The sequence below is a fragment of the Lates calcarifer genome, linkage group LG5 (assembly GCF_001640805.2).
Source record: "Lates calcarifer isolate ASB-BC8 linkage group LG5, TLL_Latcal_v3, whole genome shotgun sequence".
Classification (NCBI taxonomy): domain Eukaryota; kingdom Metazoa; phylum Chordata; class Actinopteri; family Centropomidae; genus Lates; species Lates calcarifer.
In genome coordinates, this window is record NC_066837.1 from 11,227,581 (window position 1) to 11,246,066 (window position 18,486).

The 18,486-nt window shown below is 42.3% G+C and overlaps 1 protein-coding gene across 1 annotated transcript; it reads left to right on the top strand.

Moving 5' to 3' along the window:
* The first annotated feature begins 935 nt into the window (after positions 1-935).
* On the top strand, positions 936-18,425 carry zgc:154142 (uncharacterized protein LOC555481 homolog). The gene is made up of 25 exons (XM_018661562.2): positions 936-1,166; positions 3,868-3,998; positions 5,168-5,261; positions 6,090-6,230; positions 6,492-6,589; positions 7,622-7,748; positions 8,323-8,541; positions 8,985-9,200; positions 10,041-10,181; positions 10,652-10,897; positions 11,123-11,308; positions 12,533-12,642; positions 12,777-12,877; positions 13,432-13,709; positions 13,972-14,135; positions 14,271-14,454; positions 14,564-14,782; positions 15,081-15,215; positions 15,315-15,536; positions 15,668-15,850; positions 15,966-16,078; positions 16,168-16,262; positions 16,663-16,952; positions 17,102-17,262; positions 17,798-18,425. The coding sequence occupies exons 1-25, from the start codon at positions 1,016-1,018 to the stop codon at positions 17,993-17,995; spliced, it is 4,203 nt and encodes a 1,400-aa protein (XP_018517078.1). The 5' UTR covers positions 936-1,015; the 3' UTR covers positions 17,996-18,425.
* Positions 18,426-18,486: the final 61 nt, after the last annotated feature.

Consider the following 18,486-nt stretch of genomic DNA (forward strand, 5'->3'; position numbering starts at 1 on the left):
CACGTTGGCCCTGTGATGGACTGCTGATCCGTACAGGGTGAACCCCGCCTCTCGCCCATTGTCAGCTGGGATAAGCTCCACTCCCCCCACGAACCTTAACAGATAAGCACTATAGATTATGAATGAATGAATAAATGAACCGAAGCTTTTAATGAGAAAATGTAAACCCCAGGTTGCTGAAATCCACAAATTCATGGCATGAGTGTACTCCATGTTAACTGTGGTCTTGATAATCTCTGGTCAAGGCCTTTTGCTGATTCAAATCTGTTATCAATAAATTACATACTGAGTATTGCTCATTAAAGAGCCATAAATAAAACTATTTCTGCTTACAGTGGACAAAACGCTGGTTTTGCTTGGCTGTAGTGAAGCAATGAGAGTAAAAGACACGACACTTGATATCAGACAGATCTAATTAAAAACGATCTGAGGTTCTGTACTGTCTCATAACGTGTTGTCAGAAAGTCTTTGAGAGACTCTGATTTCACCCACAGGTGTGTTCTACAATGAGGACGTTAATGGTCACATGTAATTTGGAAGATGCACAGGCGAAAATTTTCTCCAGATGTTTCCATTTAATCAAGGACTGAATGTCTCATTTTTGCTTTTAATTTAGCAAATCTCTCTTTTATGTCCTACACCACATCTTATAACAACATCAACTCCTATAACCCCAACATGATATTTTACCTGATGCCTTTACAAACCTGGAAACAATGTGCCACAGGTCAGTTTTTACCTTCTATATCAATCAGTTGCCTTGAAAATGTCGTAGCTTATCTTATTTCTTAATGACCCCTTGATTAGGACACCAGCTGCATCAATACTCATTAACTTATTGTTATGATACAGTGTGATTTATGGCTCAGACAAATCCATGACACCATCTGAGTGAGCTCAAGGTTCACCTGTGCAGTCAAAGTTCAGATGTACCCTGGTCCTCTTCGTGTTGGTGATAAGCTGCTGAGTTGTTGGACGAGGCACAGTCTGGTGCATCTCCTCCGCTGCGAGGGAAATGGACGTGGAGAAGGGTCGTCGTCGCTCCAAGGGTTTGAGCACTCTGGAAAAATGTCTGATATTTCTCTTCGTGGCCATGACCGGCGCCTGCATCGGCCTTGTGGTCATCTACTTCACGGACAAAAATGACTCCTCAAGTCTTTCAGAAGGTGAGTGTGTATACATTATTTTCTAATTTAATACCAACATGCATCTCTGGCACTGTGGATAAAACACACAGACACTGACACTGAGTCGATATGTCTTTTGTTCATTTGTTGACTTTAAACGTGTAGCCGTTCTCAGACGAGATAAACAACAGCTAAACTCAGCTGAGCAATTGTCCTTATCATCACAGTGATATAATCAAAACACAACTGCCTGTATCCATTACATAATACAGAATATTATCATTCTTAACATTTCACAGGAAATGTTAAAAATGTCTCTCTGAGGCCTCTACATCAGTGAACACTGAGAAGCATGTGGTGAATCTGAACCTGCATTTTGATCATCAAATGTCACTGTCTGTGTTAAACTGGATGCAGAAGGTGATTGATTACAGCCTCAGTGGACAAAAGTTGATCTTGCAGCTGGAGCGAAATGCAAACAGCACAAGAAATAATTAAAAAAAAAAAAAAAAAAGAACACAAATCTGCTCCAGAGTTTTGTCTTTAATTTTAAAGGTTCAAACTTTCTGCAACTTGATTTGAAGACATAGTCGACAAAGAGTTATCAGTTCTTCAGGATGCATGGAGTAGTTTGTGAAAATACTGACAGGAATTTGAAACTTTTGTAGAGTCCCATTTGTCAGCTTAAGAAAAGAAAGGTCATGAAAATGTGACTTAAATCTGACAAAATGTTTTGCAGTTCATCAATACTACAACTCTAAAGGTGGTATCTTATTGTTGAATTTAAGAGCTGCCCTTGGACATGAAGTTTTCTGTGTTCCATGTTTTGGCAGCAGAATGTGAACTGGACTTTTGAAATAAAATCAATATAGGAAATATAACTGATCAGAAAACAGTGACTGTGATGAAAAGATACAGGTTTGTTCTGCTTGTAGCTACCTTGAAAATAACCACAACATTTAAATACCTTTGACATAGACCTGTTCTCAGAAAGATTTATTTTCCCATCCTCCCCTTCTCGTTGTTTCTTCATAGAAATTAAAACACTGAGCAGATAACAGGAGATTACAAGAAGCAAGCCGTGTTTTTTTATTACCATGATTTCTACACTTGACCCATGTGCTGTCTCAGCAGTTCCACAGTAATGATGTGTATCATCACTACATCAGTAATGTTTATTGCAATGCAGGTAGTAACCCCCCCCACCCACCCACCCACACACACACACACACACACACACACACTTCTCCTTCATCTCTTTCCAATTTCATTTTTCATTCAGGAACCTGTTATTTATTCTGGCTTTATGCAGGGAGGGAAATCTTCAGTGTGAAATGTCAGAGACTGCTTTCTGAGAGAAGACACATTTCTCCTGCCTTGTTTTGTCTTTGGAAAGTAAGGTGGAAAAAATTGTTTGTGTTTGCATGACAGAAGTAAAGTGGAGAAATGAATATCAGCTGGACCAATTTGCTTTTAGCATTACAACTCATCTTCTGCAACCCCTGAATAAAAGTCTGGGTGACATGAGTGCTGGCAGACAGGACAGGCTGTGAGGAGTTAGGACTTGCACACTGTTGTCACTTGTTACATATAATTTATTCATGCACTATTCCAGTGTTGGATCCTCATCACTACAACAGCAAATGAAAGAAGCAGTCTATCCCCATGATGCTGCATCAGAAGCATCGCTGCCCTCCTCCCAAAAAACACAAAACAAAAAAACAGAGCAACAATACGATAATGTCAACAGTAATGTTTTGCCTAAATGACAAAATAAATTCCTGTTTTTTTGTTATTAAGCACAGCTGTGCTCCAGACTCCCGAACAGAAGCGGCTCCTGCCACAAGGGAGAACATGCAGCCACTGTGGATGATGACACTGTATAATCAATACTGTTTCCAAGGCAGTACAATTGGTTTTGATTTTCACTGCAGATACAATTAAGTCTTTTTTAATAACTTGAATTTCATGGTAAACATTTCCTCTCTTAACCTGTTGTTTGTGTAATAATAAAAAGTGACATCACCGTTTTTTTTTTTTTTTTTTTTTTTTTTTTTTTTTTAACCATGCTAACAGCCTGGCTCATCTTTGGTCCAGACAGAAATATCTTAGCAAATATTTGATAGATCGCCATGAAATTTTATACAGACGTTCACAGTCCTCAGAGGATAAAACCTACTATCCTCTAGCGCCACCTGCAGGTCACAGTTTTCACTTATTGTGAGTAAAATATCACCTGCTATGAGGCTGGAATTTATGGTTTTGAGTGAAATGTCTTGAAAACTGTCAGATGGACTTCCATGAACTTTGGTCGACACGTTGATGGTCCCCTCAGGATGAACTGCTGCTCCCTTCACTTTCCCTCTAGCGCCAAATTTCAATTTGTCCATTACTTGCAAAACTAATGATATCAGCCTCAGCTGTTCTTGCATTTAGTGCAAATTAGCAAATGTTGAACATGCTAGAATGCTGAAGTTAGCATTTAGCTCAAAGTACCATTGCACTTAAGTACAGTCTCTTTTACATGAAATATAAGAATAAAAAAATTAAAACACTAGGACAGATTTGTAGGATCCTGATTTCGTAGTATCGAGTAAACAGTCAGTTTTGAGATTCCTGAACATGTTGTAGTTGGAGAACTTTTTGGTTCAAGGTACAAACTGCTGTTAAACCAGGGTTTAGGTTGATTCCTAAAAAGAGGACTAAACAACACGTGTCTTCCTCTGCCATACATTTACAGGGCTGGACTCAGGGTGTGGTGGTCCTCAGGAGCTGTCAGGAGAGTCAGGCACCTTCACCAGCTTCAACTACCCCAGCAGCTACGACAACGGCAAGAGCTGCGTCTGGGACATCACCGTGGACCCTGACAAGGTGACATGGATCAGCATCACTGCTCTTCCTCCACCGCTGAACTCCTGCTGTCTGCAGAGTTGCAGTCCCCTCTTTAATCTGTCCTACGCTCTTCATGTAATGATCAGAAAGATTATTTCATGAACTGACTGACTAGATTTAAATATTACCCCAGGAGATGTGACTCCAAACAACATAACCAGTTTGATTTGGTGCAGCCCACTTGTTAATTTACATCTTCACCCAAGTATATGAAACAAGCTATGACTGCAAGGCCTTTCCTAAGAAGTGATAATACTAAACTTTGTTTATATAGCACCTTTCATACACAAAATGCAGCTCAAAGACTGTCACCAAATAAAAAGGAAAGAGCAGACAAGTTAAACTACAACACTAAGCTACATTGTGTTATTGTATGGTACTTCTCCTTATCTAAAAGCTTGGAATATTTCTTCCGCCACTGAAAGTCACACAGAAATACAAACGAACTAACAGACCGAGGCAGCTGTTTTCCAGCAGCTCCTGTGGTCTGCTCGGTAAAATTTGTTTTCCTGTCAGTGGAGTCTGGTAGTGACACAATATTACATCCATAAAAAATGGTAGTGTAGTGTTTTTAATTATGTGGCACATGATTATTCTATTAATGGTCAGAAATAATTTACCACTGTGGACACACCCGCTTACATCTCATTGAAAGGGCTGTGCAGATCAAAACCAGTCAGTCCTGTCTCAGTTTCAGACAGGGTCTATCACATTGTTGTGCCTGGTGTCTAATCAGAAGAGTTTGTCAAGCCACTGTTGGGGAAACTGTCTTATGTGAGGCCAAGCAGTGGAGGACAGCTGGGATGAATGCAGTGGCAGCGTTGAGGACAGATGGCTGCCTTGTCTCCTTCATTTTCCTCAGCTCTCCTCCCCACACCCACAGGAGAAAACAAAATCCTTGATGCTTCTTTCTGTGTTAGCTCGGCTGCCTTCCTAACCCGATGCCGCGGCTGCTTCTCACTCTGTCTCTGTGGGTCTCTATCTTCCTCATGCTATCTTTAAACACACATAAACAAGCATACATGCTCTCACATTTCACACTGAATGCTCACTTTTTTTTTACCTTCCCTGTCAGCGGCCTGTCTATCATGTCGACTTCTCAGATTTAAAAAAGAAAGATGAAACACCTCTGCGTGTGTCTGTTGCAGGTGATCCATCTGTGGTTTGAGGAGTTTGCTCTGGAAGATGTGAAGCTCTGCACAGCTGACTTCGTCACACTGCGAGACTCTCTGGGAGTCATTGGTAAAATCTCACACTCTCTCAGATAGATAGATAGATAGATAGATAGATAGATAGATAGATAGATAGATAGATAGATAGATAGATAGATAGATAAACTTAACATGCACATAAAAACACCAGCTCCCCTCGCCTGCAGAGCTATCCACCCGTCCAAGGCTAAGGGGATTGAGCTTTGATGTCATGCCCAAATCAGCCCATCCATCCATGGGCAGACTCAGCTAGTGAGCCACACAGTCCTGCTGGTCCACTGCACACTGCTCTGCTTACAGTAACACGCACTCCAACAAGACTGCAGTGTGCTTCGTTCACAAACATGCTGGTTTTCAATTCGTTTGGAATGTTTGGTTTTTTTTTCAGGAGTCCTGCATTTTGTGTTCTTTCTTGGTTATTTAGAGGCAAATTAACCAGTGACAGGCCCGACTGGTGATTCAAAGAGGGGCAGACTCAAATTAAAAACCCTGGTTCTCCTACATATGAGCACAACATCCAGACTGAAAGAGAGAGAAAATGTCAACAAAAAGGCACCAAACATCTACAAAGAGACGTAAAATGACCACAAACGATGTTACTGTGTCATTTTGCGTCTCTTTGTGTTCACTCAGTGTCCCTTTGTGGTTGTTTACTGTCTCTTTGTGATCATTTTGATTGACTTTCCAACAAGAAATGTTAATGTATAAGACATGCTATAGCCTCGGCCAACCCCTGCAGCTCCTCTTCTGAGATGGACAGCCTCATGATTTTTTGACAGTTAGCCCTGATAGTTCTGATTGCTGAACAAGCTGTGCTGAGTTGTCTTCTGTCTGTACATAACGTTTGTGGTACTCATAGGTAAATACTGTGGCTACACCAAACCGAAGCCTGTGGTGTCACTGACAAACCGCCTGACGGTCTACTTCGACACTAATGACAGAAAAACAGACCAAGGATTCAAGGCTCATTACAAAGCTGTGCCTCCAGAGCTCGCACCCGGTAAGATGATAACTGGAAATCAATTTTAGCAAGAAAATTGCCTCGACTCTGACATAATGCTGGATGTCTGTCTTACGGTATATGATTGACCTAGAAAGTGAATGTTGTAAGGGAGGGTGCTGGATGAACAGAGGAGGGAGGGGGGCAAGAGAAATGGAAATGATAATGGGGTGGGTGGGAGTGGAGGGAGAGGGGATAGATTGCGGGTATCCTTGAGGTGTCTGTGGAGCTGAAGTGCCCTCCATCCCTGCACGTTGCCAGAAATAGCCGGAGCCGGTGGCTTTCTCCAAGGTGACCGGGGGGATCTGGTGACCCCTGGCTTCCCTGAGCAGAACTACCTGAATGGAGCGTTATACCAGGTACTGCCACACACATCAACAGCTCAAATGTGACTGCTGCATGGGAACATTTACACCTCTGACCTTTATATTTTACAACTGCTTTGTTACCAACATCTCCATTAAAGACAACCATGATAAATGGTCAGTCATAGTGACAAACCCACAGAGAATTATTACCCAACTCTGCATTTCTGGTTTGAGCATCTTTCAGCTTGTTGTTTTGGTTTTTACAGGCTCTCACTCTCACTCTCACATTAACCTAATTTCCTACTGTTAATATTTGTATCACAAGAACAGTTAATCAGTTTGAAAATGGTTGCAGGTTGCAGTGTTTGTAGTTTTAGAGCAACCTTTTTGTTTACCTTTAGATTTTACCTTTAATAAAGTACATTGATGTTGATGCTGTCACTTATTATGTAAATCTGTGCCAATTAAATCTGCTGTTCACAGAACAGGATTTGCTCAGAGAAATGAATTAGTTAGAGGTTTGTTTTTGTTTTTTTTTAAACTGTCAAATGTGTTGAACTGAAGCTCAATCCCAGGAAGATGTCGTGAATATTATGCTTTCTTACAGCTACCATGTGCAGCATTGATTAACATGTGGTTGTAAACCTAAAGATTTCAGATCAGCATCTCAAAATAAATCCATCAGCTATGGATTTCTACACAGTCATGCTGACAGTGTTTGTGGTCTTGATCCATGAATAATGCACCTAATTAAACCAGAGTCAATGTTATGTTTACATGCTGGGTTTGGCTGTAGAGTCATATGGTGTTATTTAACTGTCAGCATGACTTCACCTTGCTGTGTCTTAGTTTGACTGGTCACAGGAGCAGAATCTGTGTTAAAATGATTTCTGAGTTACTATATATCAGACTGTAGCTCATGTTGGAATCGTGAGACTAGAAGCAGGAAAACATGAGGAGTGATGCAGATGGTGGTTTGCTACATCAGTGAGACTTCACCAGACTGATTGAAGAATCATCTGTGTTTGCTGGTAGAGTTAATCAGTGTGTGTGTGTATGTTCTGTGCTTGTTTGTTGCATCAGTGGAGAATCACAGTGCCTGAAGGCGAGAGGGTCCGACTCACTTTTACCTCCTTTGACCTGGTCCCTGAGGTGTGTGGGGACTTTGTTCAGGTCTACGATGGCTACGAGGCCGGCTCTTCTGCAATGGGTAAGCACAACATCATATGTGTTCCCAGAATGCAGTGCAGAAGATAAAGGGGGAAAAGAAACTACTTTTAAATAAACCTCATCCACCGCGCATGATGACGAACACAAGGCTAGATGTGTGATTATACGGCAAAGAGATGTGTTAGAATTCAGAGTAGACTGTGGGCTTTGTTCAACATTAACAATGTCAACTGTGTGGGTCTATGAATAAAAGATGAGCTCAATTAAAAGTTTGAGAAGTTGTACAATGGACAGAGCTTCTGGAGTCTATTTTAAACTTAATGAATTTAAATCTGTCTGCACAGACTAAATTGTTAAAGCGGCATGAATGATCTACCAATGTATTACTGCCTGTCAGGTGTCTAAACAAGGCCAGTGGTTTGGTGTTACAAGTGATGTGTGTAAAATATAAAACCCAAAACAAACAAACAAACAAGAACAAAAAAAAAACAAACAAACAAGAAAATAACAGAAAATATCCAAATGCTGTTTCCTGATTTTTATATTCACTGGAGGATGTTGGTGTTATTGTGAGAGCCTCTGTGACGTTAACGCTGACATTACCTCCATTAAAGCTAAATTCTGTGGAGGGACGATGCCAAAGCCAGTGGAGTCCAGCGGGAACGCAATGGTGGTCCGCTTCAAAACCGACAACACTTTGACTTCAAAAGGATTCAGAGCCACTTACACAAAGACCAGCCTTCCACCTGTTGTTGTTCCCACCACAACAAGACCCACGCCCACGACCACGCCCAGACCCACCACACAAACCAGTCCACCTCCTACATCCTCTGGTATGTGTTCTCTGTTTGATTTTCCCTCTTAAAATAAACCAGTAAGCTTGGATCTATATTTGCTCATAATCCCATTACACAGCTTGGCTCGATCGACTTTTTGAGGCAACCTACCCTTCCTTGCATGTCTCTGTTTTGATTTCAGTTAAAACACACAGCATCAGATATATTTGCCTCCCTCACCAGTAAATAACAACATCAGTGTAGTTTCTGCTGAACAAACTTCCCATGAAAACCGACCATTACATCTTAGGTTTTACCAAACAAACATGTTCATGTGGCAATTCTGTAACAAAACAAGCTGGTCCTCATCAGAGGGAAAAACAAAATCCTCCACACAGACAGAAGCAGAGCTTTTGATCCAGATTCCAGATAACGAGGTGTGAAATTAATATGATAAAAATAAAATTTTCAGTGCTACTTCCTCTGTTGTCATTGGGCAGGAAGTGGTGGTCCTGTAATCCTCAATGGGCGAAAGGGAGTGATCCAGTCACTGGGTTTTCCAAATCCATATCCTGCTCATCTAAACAGCTCTTGGAGGATATCTGTGCCCAAGGGGTTCCTGGTTAAACTGCAGATCACTGACTTGGCCATCACAGGAGAGACTGGACAATGTAAAGAAGACAAACTGATCATCTCAGATAACTACAGCATTCTAGGTGAGCCATGACCTAATCTCTAATCTCTACTGTTTCATGTTTGGTTGTTATTTTAGTTAGACTTGTTCATTTAAGTTTCACAACTCTGATATCTGTGTGTCTTCAACTTGCTGTTTGACCCCTGAATGTGTCCCAGATAATCTTAGTAAACACCTGTCTTTACAGGGCCAGAATAGCAGCCAGTATGGAGTAGAGGTTAGGGACTCCCCTTCCTCTTGCATTTAGAAAGACAAACAAAGCAAACAAGCTCTCATTAAATATTAGGACGTTGGCTTGCGTTTGGCGGCCTGTCCTATGCTAACAACCACAGGACAGCTCAGTATAAATCCTCTGCTGTAAAATTGATTAGGATCTTCTTTGCAAAGAGCCCAGCAAACTATAAATTACCTCTCCTTATTATTCACTTCAGTGGGTGCAGTGCGGCTGATACAGCTTTATCTATTGCTGAGTTCTCAAGGACTAAAGCGCTGAGGTGCAAGCACACGCTCAGTGTGAAACACACACAGATACAGAAGGTGATGAGAGTGTTAGTGGTACGTCCTGTTAGCTGATGAGGTATGACTTTGTGTGCAAAATTCTGAGAGAGATGAAGCAGAAATGAGAGGAAGGTCTGTTTGAAAACTCAAACCAGAGAATCTGACAAATGGGATGTAACCTATAAAAAAAGTAAAATTTAAATTCACAAGCAACAAAATGCACCGTAGCTCATACGAGTGCACGTTTATTTCCTTATCCATCGAGCACTGGCCACACACCACACATGGCTATTCTCAAGGTAATTCACACATTTATGTTTGGCTGCATCCCTTCACCTCCCTCCATCCTCCTCCTCATTTCCAGGAACACACTGTGGCTACATCCTTCCCCCGGTGGTGGTCAGTGCCAGCGACACAATATCTGTCACCTTCCAGTCCGACAGTCGCCTCACAGACCGAGGATTCTCCGCCAAGTGGGAGGCAGTGTATCCTGAGGATATCGCAGGTACTGAGGACTGAGACACACGGGAACACACTCACACCTGAGGCACACGTTGCTCAGCACCTCATTAAGATGAACCATAAAACATCTCGCTCCTCTGTCACATATTCATAAAAGCAGCAAAGTCGTTGCATAAGCAGTGTGAACTCTGTCACAGCACAGGGCAGAGTACAGTGTGGAGGATAAAGAGTGAGATAAAACCTCCTCTATCTTTTTCATTATCATGACTATCAGGCCAGAAGAAGACTTGTGACCCTGTATGTGGAGGTGGAAGAAATAGCTTATTTATCACAACAATGTAGAAATCATCTAGTACAAGAAAAAGTTTTACTTGAATACAACTAATTATGCAGAAGGCTTAAATGCATGTTTCAGTGTACATTAACAAGTTTCATGTTTTGTCACGACAACAGAGTACATTTATGAACACGCATCTCATACAGTTTCTCAATCACTCCCTCTTTCTGTTTCAGAAATCCAGGGCTGTGGCGTTTCCTCCAGGGAGGATACAGGGGTTATCAAGTCCCAGAACTGGCCTATGAACTACAAGGCTAACGCTGAGTGCATGTGGAACATCGCTTTGCCTTTGGGGAAAAAAATCACACTGAAATTCACCCACTTTGACCTAGAAGCCAAAGATTTCATATTGTCCAAATGCTATGATAATGTGATGGTGTATGACATCAATGGACTGACTAATGCACTCATTCAAAAGCACGGTAAGTTGGTTTGTGGAATTAAAAACCGTATCGGCTGATTTTTCACAACAGCAAATCACATCAAGATCAAATGGTCAAAATGAATTCAGTTAACCCATTTTGAGTTTTACTGAACACACCTGTGCATCTACACTGGTAAACTACGGATCACTGTAACTGTTTAGACTCATAGAGCCTCTGTCACTGTATTTATCATGGATATATTATTCTTTCAATCCACTGTAGGTCCTTTTTGTGGGACGAAGCTTCCTCAAACCATTCAGTCAAAAGGAAGCAGGCTGGTGATTCGTTTCCACTCGGACTTGTTTACTGAGGCCAAAGGCTTCAGGGCTTATTGGACCACAAACCCCAGTCTGCCTGCTCCCACTGAGCCGCCTGCTCAGCCCAACCCCTGGGACAACATCACCATAGGTGAAGTATCTGTGTCCGCCTGATACACTTCACATCCTCACTACAGTAGTTACTGCAGAGCCTCTAAGCCTGTTTCAGTGCATTGTTTTGGTTCATTTTCTGACTTTATTTATTGAAACATAGTCAAAGCTTAAGCGATAATGAAAATAATAATCAGCTGCAGCTTTAAAGAGGACCAGATTTCATATAGCACATGTATGCCGTACTTTAACTACATGTATTTTGAGCGCTAGATGTGAAATATAACACATTTATTTCTATTACATGTATGACATAGCTTTACATTTGATATTTTGTGTTCCTTGATTTGCACATGTCCAGCTGTTTTATAATACACTGTCATCAGGTCAGGAGAGCAGTATTTTCCCGTCACAATGACCAACATTTGGTTTCAAACTGCTCCTTAGAAGCTGCACAGAGGTCTGCTCTATATTTATATGATTCATGCTTCCTCCCATCTTCACCCCTTCTTCACACTCACCTCCCCCATGTCCTCCTTGCTGCGCCCAGATGTGCAGTAAAACAAGGTGATTTGGTGTGCCGAGAATGTGAAGTGGCCTACCGCTTCACTTTCCTTCTTTGCTGTCACTCGATTCCCATTCTTCACCCTGCGATGAGCCCCAGGTGGCCCAGGCTCCTGCCAAACCAATTGCTGAAATAGAGTTTTATAGATGGACTCTGCTGCCTCTGGGTTTTTTTTCCAGCCAGGCTCCGACCAGTGGTGGCCTTTGTGTAGGGTGAGGGAAGGAAAAAGAGAGATGACGGAAGAAAATGTGAGCTGTAAAAGCGACTGGGACAATGTGATGTCAAGTCTTTGGGTGACCAACAGAAATTTATATCTTTATACGTACTGTGAAGTGAAGGAGTTTGAGTCCAACTCAGAGCCCTTTGTTTGTGTGCATCAGGAGCTTGGAACTATGTTTGCATGAAGATACACTGAACACATTACTGCAGACAAATAGATTAGTAAAAGCCAAACACAGAGGGACCCAGATCACTGTAGCCAGCAGTGTCAACCTGGTGTGAAAGTTATTGTAAAAATATAAATCTAGCGCCAGAGTTAATGACTGAAAACCACTTTCCTTCAACAAGAGAGCTTATCTGTTAGCTGCAGACACGTCCTGTATATTCAGGCTCTGTTTATACACAAACCACAAACAAATTCATACATGATCAGACAATGTGGCACAGGGTGTTTTACAGAGGTTTCTTCTCATTTCCCAGACTGGCCCACTACATGTGGCAAACCAGCCATTCCTCCTGCTGTTGTGTCGCGTATTGTGAACGGAGAGCCAGCCAGGCCACACTCCTGGCCCTGGCAGGTGTCCATGCAGGTGAGAATCTCAGAGTATCAGTGATTTCAAAAGGACAAATTTAGATAGAGTTGAACCTGCAGTTATTATTATTATTCTCTCTATGGATCATCATCATCATCAAATCTTTGTTTGTCGCTGTGTGTTTGTTTCAGGTGTGGCCTGCCAGTCGTCCAGAGCCCACATTCTTCCACACCTGTGGTGGAACATTAATTCATAAGAACTGGGTTCTCACAGCAGCCCACTGCTTCATAAAGTAAGTGTATGTAAAATAAGGTTAGGAAATGTTCAAATGGAAGAAAAAAATAAACTGCTATGTACAGTTTAGTTTTAAAATACCACTTTTTTTTCTTTTTTTTTTTTTTTTACTGCAAAGTTCTCTGAGACTTCCTGGAAGCCCATTTGTGTAATCTCAGGAGGCAGTTATTGGTGTCTGTGCTTTCACCTCAGGCTTATTACAGTGCAAGTGCAATGCCTTGTTAGAGATGCTTCTATGCCTTGGCTAATGGTCTGCAGTGCCCTGTAGAGAGAGAGAGAGAGAGAGAGGGAGAGAGATGCTGAGGCACTGTGGAGCCTGTGCAGTTTATATAGTTTTTGTTTTGGATGTGTACACACATTCACTGCATCACAGAGCTGTGCAGCAATCCAAGTCAGAATATGTTGTGTGTTTACTTGCATAAAAACTATAACATCCTGCCGGCTTATACAGCATGATGCAGTGATGCTGTGTCTCGAGGTGGTCTTTATGTTGTGCATTTACTGTCAGCTGTGAGGTATTACTATCGATTCATTTGCTGATTCTTTATCCAGCTATGCTGACGAGCTGCAGCGTTGGCGGATGTGTCTTGGCAAACACAACCTGACCTACACGGAGCCAAGTGAACACTGCTTTAATGTGTCTGGTATCTATCGCCATGAGGGCTTCAAGTATCCCACTGTGCCCACGGTGGAGTTTGACATTGCCCTGGTCAGACTGGACGGCGAGGTGATAACCAGCAATCAGATCGCTTACGCCTGCCTTCCCTCTGTGGAGGAGGTCCTACCTAAGGACAAGATGTGCTATGCCACCGGCTGGGGAGATGAGACCGGTGAGGTTTGAGTTTCATGTCCATAAACAGCCTACAGCTTATACTCATATATAAAACTCCAATCTCACCCAGTGAAACTGGTTTCAATGTCTTTTTTATTCAGTGAAATAACACAATACAGCACAAAACAATGTTTTTATGTTGTTAAAAATTCATTGTTGCATAGTTTGCATGCCCTCTGCTGGTGTTAATGTGTAATTTACCTCCTGTGTTTATGCTTCTCAGGGTACAATTTTTAACAATCTATCCATGTGTTTATCAGGTGATTCCCTTAATGCTAAAGTCGCAGAGGCCCTGAACCAGGTCGCCCTGCCTGTTGTGCCGTATGACACCTGCAAGAGGATGGATTACTGGTGGTTCCAGGTCAAGCCCTCCATGATCTGCTGTGGTTACACCCTGCCTGATGAGCTCAAGTCTGTCTGTCAGGTAAAAGAAGACCTCCCAGAGTACAGGACAAATAGACTAGAGTGGGATTTATACCATTTTGAGATTAAAACAACATCAAAGTTTTTTTCACATGGTCAAAACTGCTGATGTTGTTTCACGACTTTGATTTTACAGGGAGATTCAGGTGGTCCTCTGGTGTGCCAGGATACCGCCGGTGGACCTTGGGAAGTTCATGGTATAACCAGTTTTGGTCCTATTGGATGCATTATGAATAAGAAGCCCTCTGTTTTCACTCGCTCATCTGCCTACCTCCCCTGGATCGAAAATGTCATCCGCAGAGACATCTACAATGAGCACAGTATGAATCCAGCTGGTCTGAACTGACCCACTTTGCTATAAAAAAAAACTAAATATGGTACAAGTCAGATTTTTTTGCCTGGTTCTCACCCTCTGTCCTCCCTGTGTAGCATCTGGCTGTGGAGGGCCAAAGGATTTGACTGGCACAGGTGGCACCGTGTCCTCGATGGGTTACCCTGGCAGCTACAGCAACAAAGCTCGCTGCCAGTGGAACATCCGGGCACCTGAAGGCAAACTGGTCCACCTCCGTTTCCACAATTTCTCTCTGGAGGAGAGTCAGATGTGCATCAATGACAAAGTCAGCCTCACAGACAGAACAGGAAGTCTAGGTATGTGTTTATCCGCTTTGTTTTTACTCTCCAGCTGATTTCTGAGACAAGATTACAAACACTTCAGCACAGTTACTGAGATCTATTATTTTAAAGTACTTACAAGAGTTGAAAATCACCTGACTGCCATTCATACGGACTAGGACAGGTGTTTCATGTGAGGGCAATGATCTTCAGAAACCAACAGGCACAAACTAGAAAAATACAGATACAACATTCATATTAGGAAAAGAACCCACAAAACCCACACATTATGGACAAGAGGAAGAAACACTTCTTTATGTTCACCTCTCCTCAGGCACCTACTGCAGCCATGTGCCCCCTAAAGACCTGGTGAGTGATGGAAACACGCTTCACATCAGCTTCTCCTCCAATGATAAGGTGGTGGACACAGGCTTCAGCGCCACCTGGAGGGCAGTGGACCCTACAGAGGGTAAGACAGGAGAAAAGTACACCTGACAAGACACTGAGGGAAAAGCCTCAGGGCAAAACTAAAGTCCCTTTCTCTTTTCTTTGTCTCACACACTCACAGCTCCTTGTGGAGGAAGCTTCAGTAGTAATCAGGGTGAAATCACCTCTCCTAACTGGCCCAGTGACTACCAAACCGACTCTGTGTGCACGTGGCGAATCACCATTCCTTCAGCAAAAAGTGTCCACGTGGCCTTCACTCACTTTGAGCTGCAGGCTGTAAACATGTTGGGAAACTGTGTGGACTATGTGGAGATCTTCAATGGAGAAAGCATGGCATCGCTAGGTTTGTTACTGTGTTTCAAATTCTGTTGTGTCCATTTTGTGTTCTGTTTTCTGGAAGCATTTCCTGCACAGGTCGGCTGTTATCTGTATCTTTAGTTTGATGAAAAAACTCTTTAACTTCTTGTCATGCAGGTCGATTCTGTGGCTTTGCTCCTCCTCCCACCATCACCATCCCTGGCAACACAGCCGTCATTCGCTTCCTTAGTAACGGAGCCAATCAGCAGCAGGGTTTCCGTGGTTATTGGACCACTGATGCCAGTGTCGTCCCCACTTTACCTCCCCCACCTCCTAAACCGTGGGATGATATTACAATCAGTAAGTGTAGGGCCCAGCCCAGGTCACAGCAGCCATGTGTCTCTGATGCTTAGTGATCTCCCAATTTCTCAATAAGGTTTTTATTGTTGTTGAACTGTATGTTTCCTCTTCCCAGGCTGGCCAGAAAATTGTGGAAACCCAGCAGTGAAACCTAACACAGCAACCCCAAGGGTGGTTAATGGGGAAGAGGCGATCCCCCACTCCTGGCCCTGGCAGGTCTCCATGCAGGTACAGTCAACTCCTGTATCTGTGTGTGACTGACAGAGGAGTGAGAGAGAAAAGCTTTTATTTTGTAAAACTGCGTTTCTCTTCCCCAGGCCTCACCAATGTTTCCCATACCTTACATGCACGGCTGTGGAGGCTCTCTGATTCACAAAGAATGGATCCTAACGGCTGCTCACTGTTTCATGGTGTAAGCTATAACCTACAGTCCTTTTAAAAGGCACTGTTACATAAAGCAGCTATAATCAGTAATTATACAGTAACAATGTATCAGGACAATGTGAAAATGATGTGAAAACAATGTGAAAATGCCTGCTCCTATTGATGAGCTGATGAAAGTCTCACATGTATCTGCAGCTTCCCTCAGCTTTACACACATTTCATTGTTTATCTATGCCAGTTCACACCTTTGCTGTTATGTTGCACTCTCGTCGCTCTCATAGGAATGTTTTCCACTACAACAGTCAGTTATTTCCAGAAAAATAACTTATGAAACACTTTTTTTTCATTTTGTCTTAGCTAACAGCTTATAAAATAGCCACAGGGAAAAGTGGAACAATTTCTAATTTTCTCCTTCACCTGCTTCGCAGCCCACTGAACAAACCCTCCTACTGGCGCATGTGTCTCGGGAAACATCACATGAACTCCTCCATGGATGTTCCCTCAGCAGAGGAGTGCTACAAGGTTGATGGTATCATCCGCCACGAGGGCTTCGTCTACGAGCAGGATCGCACCGACATCACCAACGACATTGCCCTGGTGCATTTGTCTGAGCCCGTCAATATGACGAGGGAAATCAGCCCCATCTGTCTGCCCAAACCTGGGGCTGTGATGCCTGCTGGGACACGCTGCTTTGTCACCGGATGGGGAGATGAGAAAGGTAGAAGTGATCACACATTTTGTTTTCCTGGAAAGGAGCTGTGGTTTTAAATGCAAAGAGAAGGAGAGTTGCACCTTTATATTGGTGTTAATGTGTCAATCTTTATGTCTATTTCTTCTATAACATCAACGGTTGCTTTTTACTTGTAGGTAATCTGTTCCCCAAAGTGTCTGAGAAGCTAAATCAGGCAGCACTTCCTGTTGTTGACTTCCAAACCTGCAGTAAACCTGCTTACTGGTGGGACACCCTCAGGCCCTCCATGATCTGTGCTGGATATGAGTCTCCAGATGAGCTGAAATCAGCCTGCCAGGTGAGAGGCCGCCTTCAGAAAATATCACTTTAAATCAACACACTGGGGGGTGGGTTTAAGGAGGGGATGAAACTTGTTTGTTAAAATTCCCTCCATGCTTTTCTCAAACATTATATAAATGTGCTGGCCTTTAATGATTAGACTGTCCGTTATGTAACATCCTGCTGTAACTGTTTTGTTTGTGATCAGTCAGCCTTGATTACAAATGGCTGCTCAGTTTTCAGACATAATTGGACAAGAGCACACAGGAGCGTTATTTGTTTGCCATAATGAGCAACCATGCAAACAGGGACATGGGAAGATTAGAGATATAGAGAAGTCCTTCAGAAAAGCACTGAAGGCTCTCAGTAAGGTTTAATACAACACAATGCTGACATTTACCTCCAGAAAACTCTGTCAAGGTTTTGATAAATGTTGACCTTTAGGGAACTGTAGGGCACAGAGATGATTTACAGTAGCTGTCAACATCAGGTGTTCACCAATGCATCTTCTTACCTGTACAGTAAATCGTAGCTGATCTTTCCTCCTCCTGCAGGGTGACTCCGGGGGTCCTTTCGCCTGCACGGCCCCTGGAACCAACACGACCTGGGAGGTTCACGGCATCGTCAGCTTTGGACCTCAGGGCTGCATCAAAGACAAGAAACCGTCTGTGTTCACCCGAGCCTCGGCCTTCAGTGACTGGATCACCGACAACATCAAGAAGTTTATATATGAAAGTGGAAAAACCAACTGAACCAACTGACACCTGGAAATAAAGATTTTGACAGTGTTTATTGTTAATTTCATATTTTTATGCTTCTACAGACTAAGTCATTGTCAAGTATTATCCTGAGTGATTCTGTGAAGCTAAAAGGCATCTTCTCTGGAAATATTATTAGAGTAACTTTTATTTAATATTGTATTTAATATTTACCATTTTTACAGTATACAAGTTAATGAAACATTTCATCAAACATTTTAATAAGGAAAATAAGTCATGACTCTACTATTTTACATGAGAGATGCATTTAGCAAATACATCTTGAGTATAACTGATAGAAACTATAAACATGACACTGATTTTTCAGTGCAATTCTTCTGTGGTTTATTCTATAATTCTACCTTGTTCAAATTGCATTAAATACAAAGTGAGAACTGACCCAAGTCATGAATCTTCTGGAGGCATTGAAGTCATGTTTCTATCTTAAAAACAGTTATAGTTTATATTTTAGAATATATTTAGTA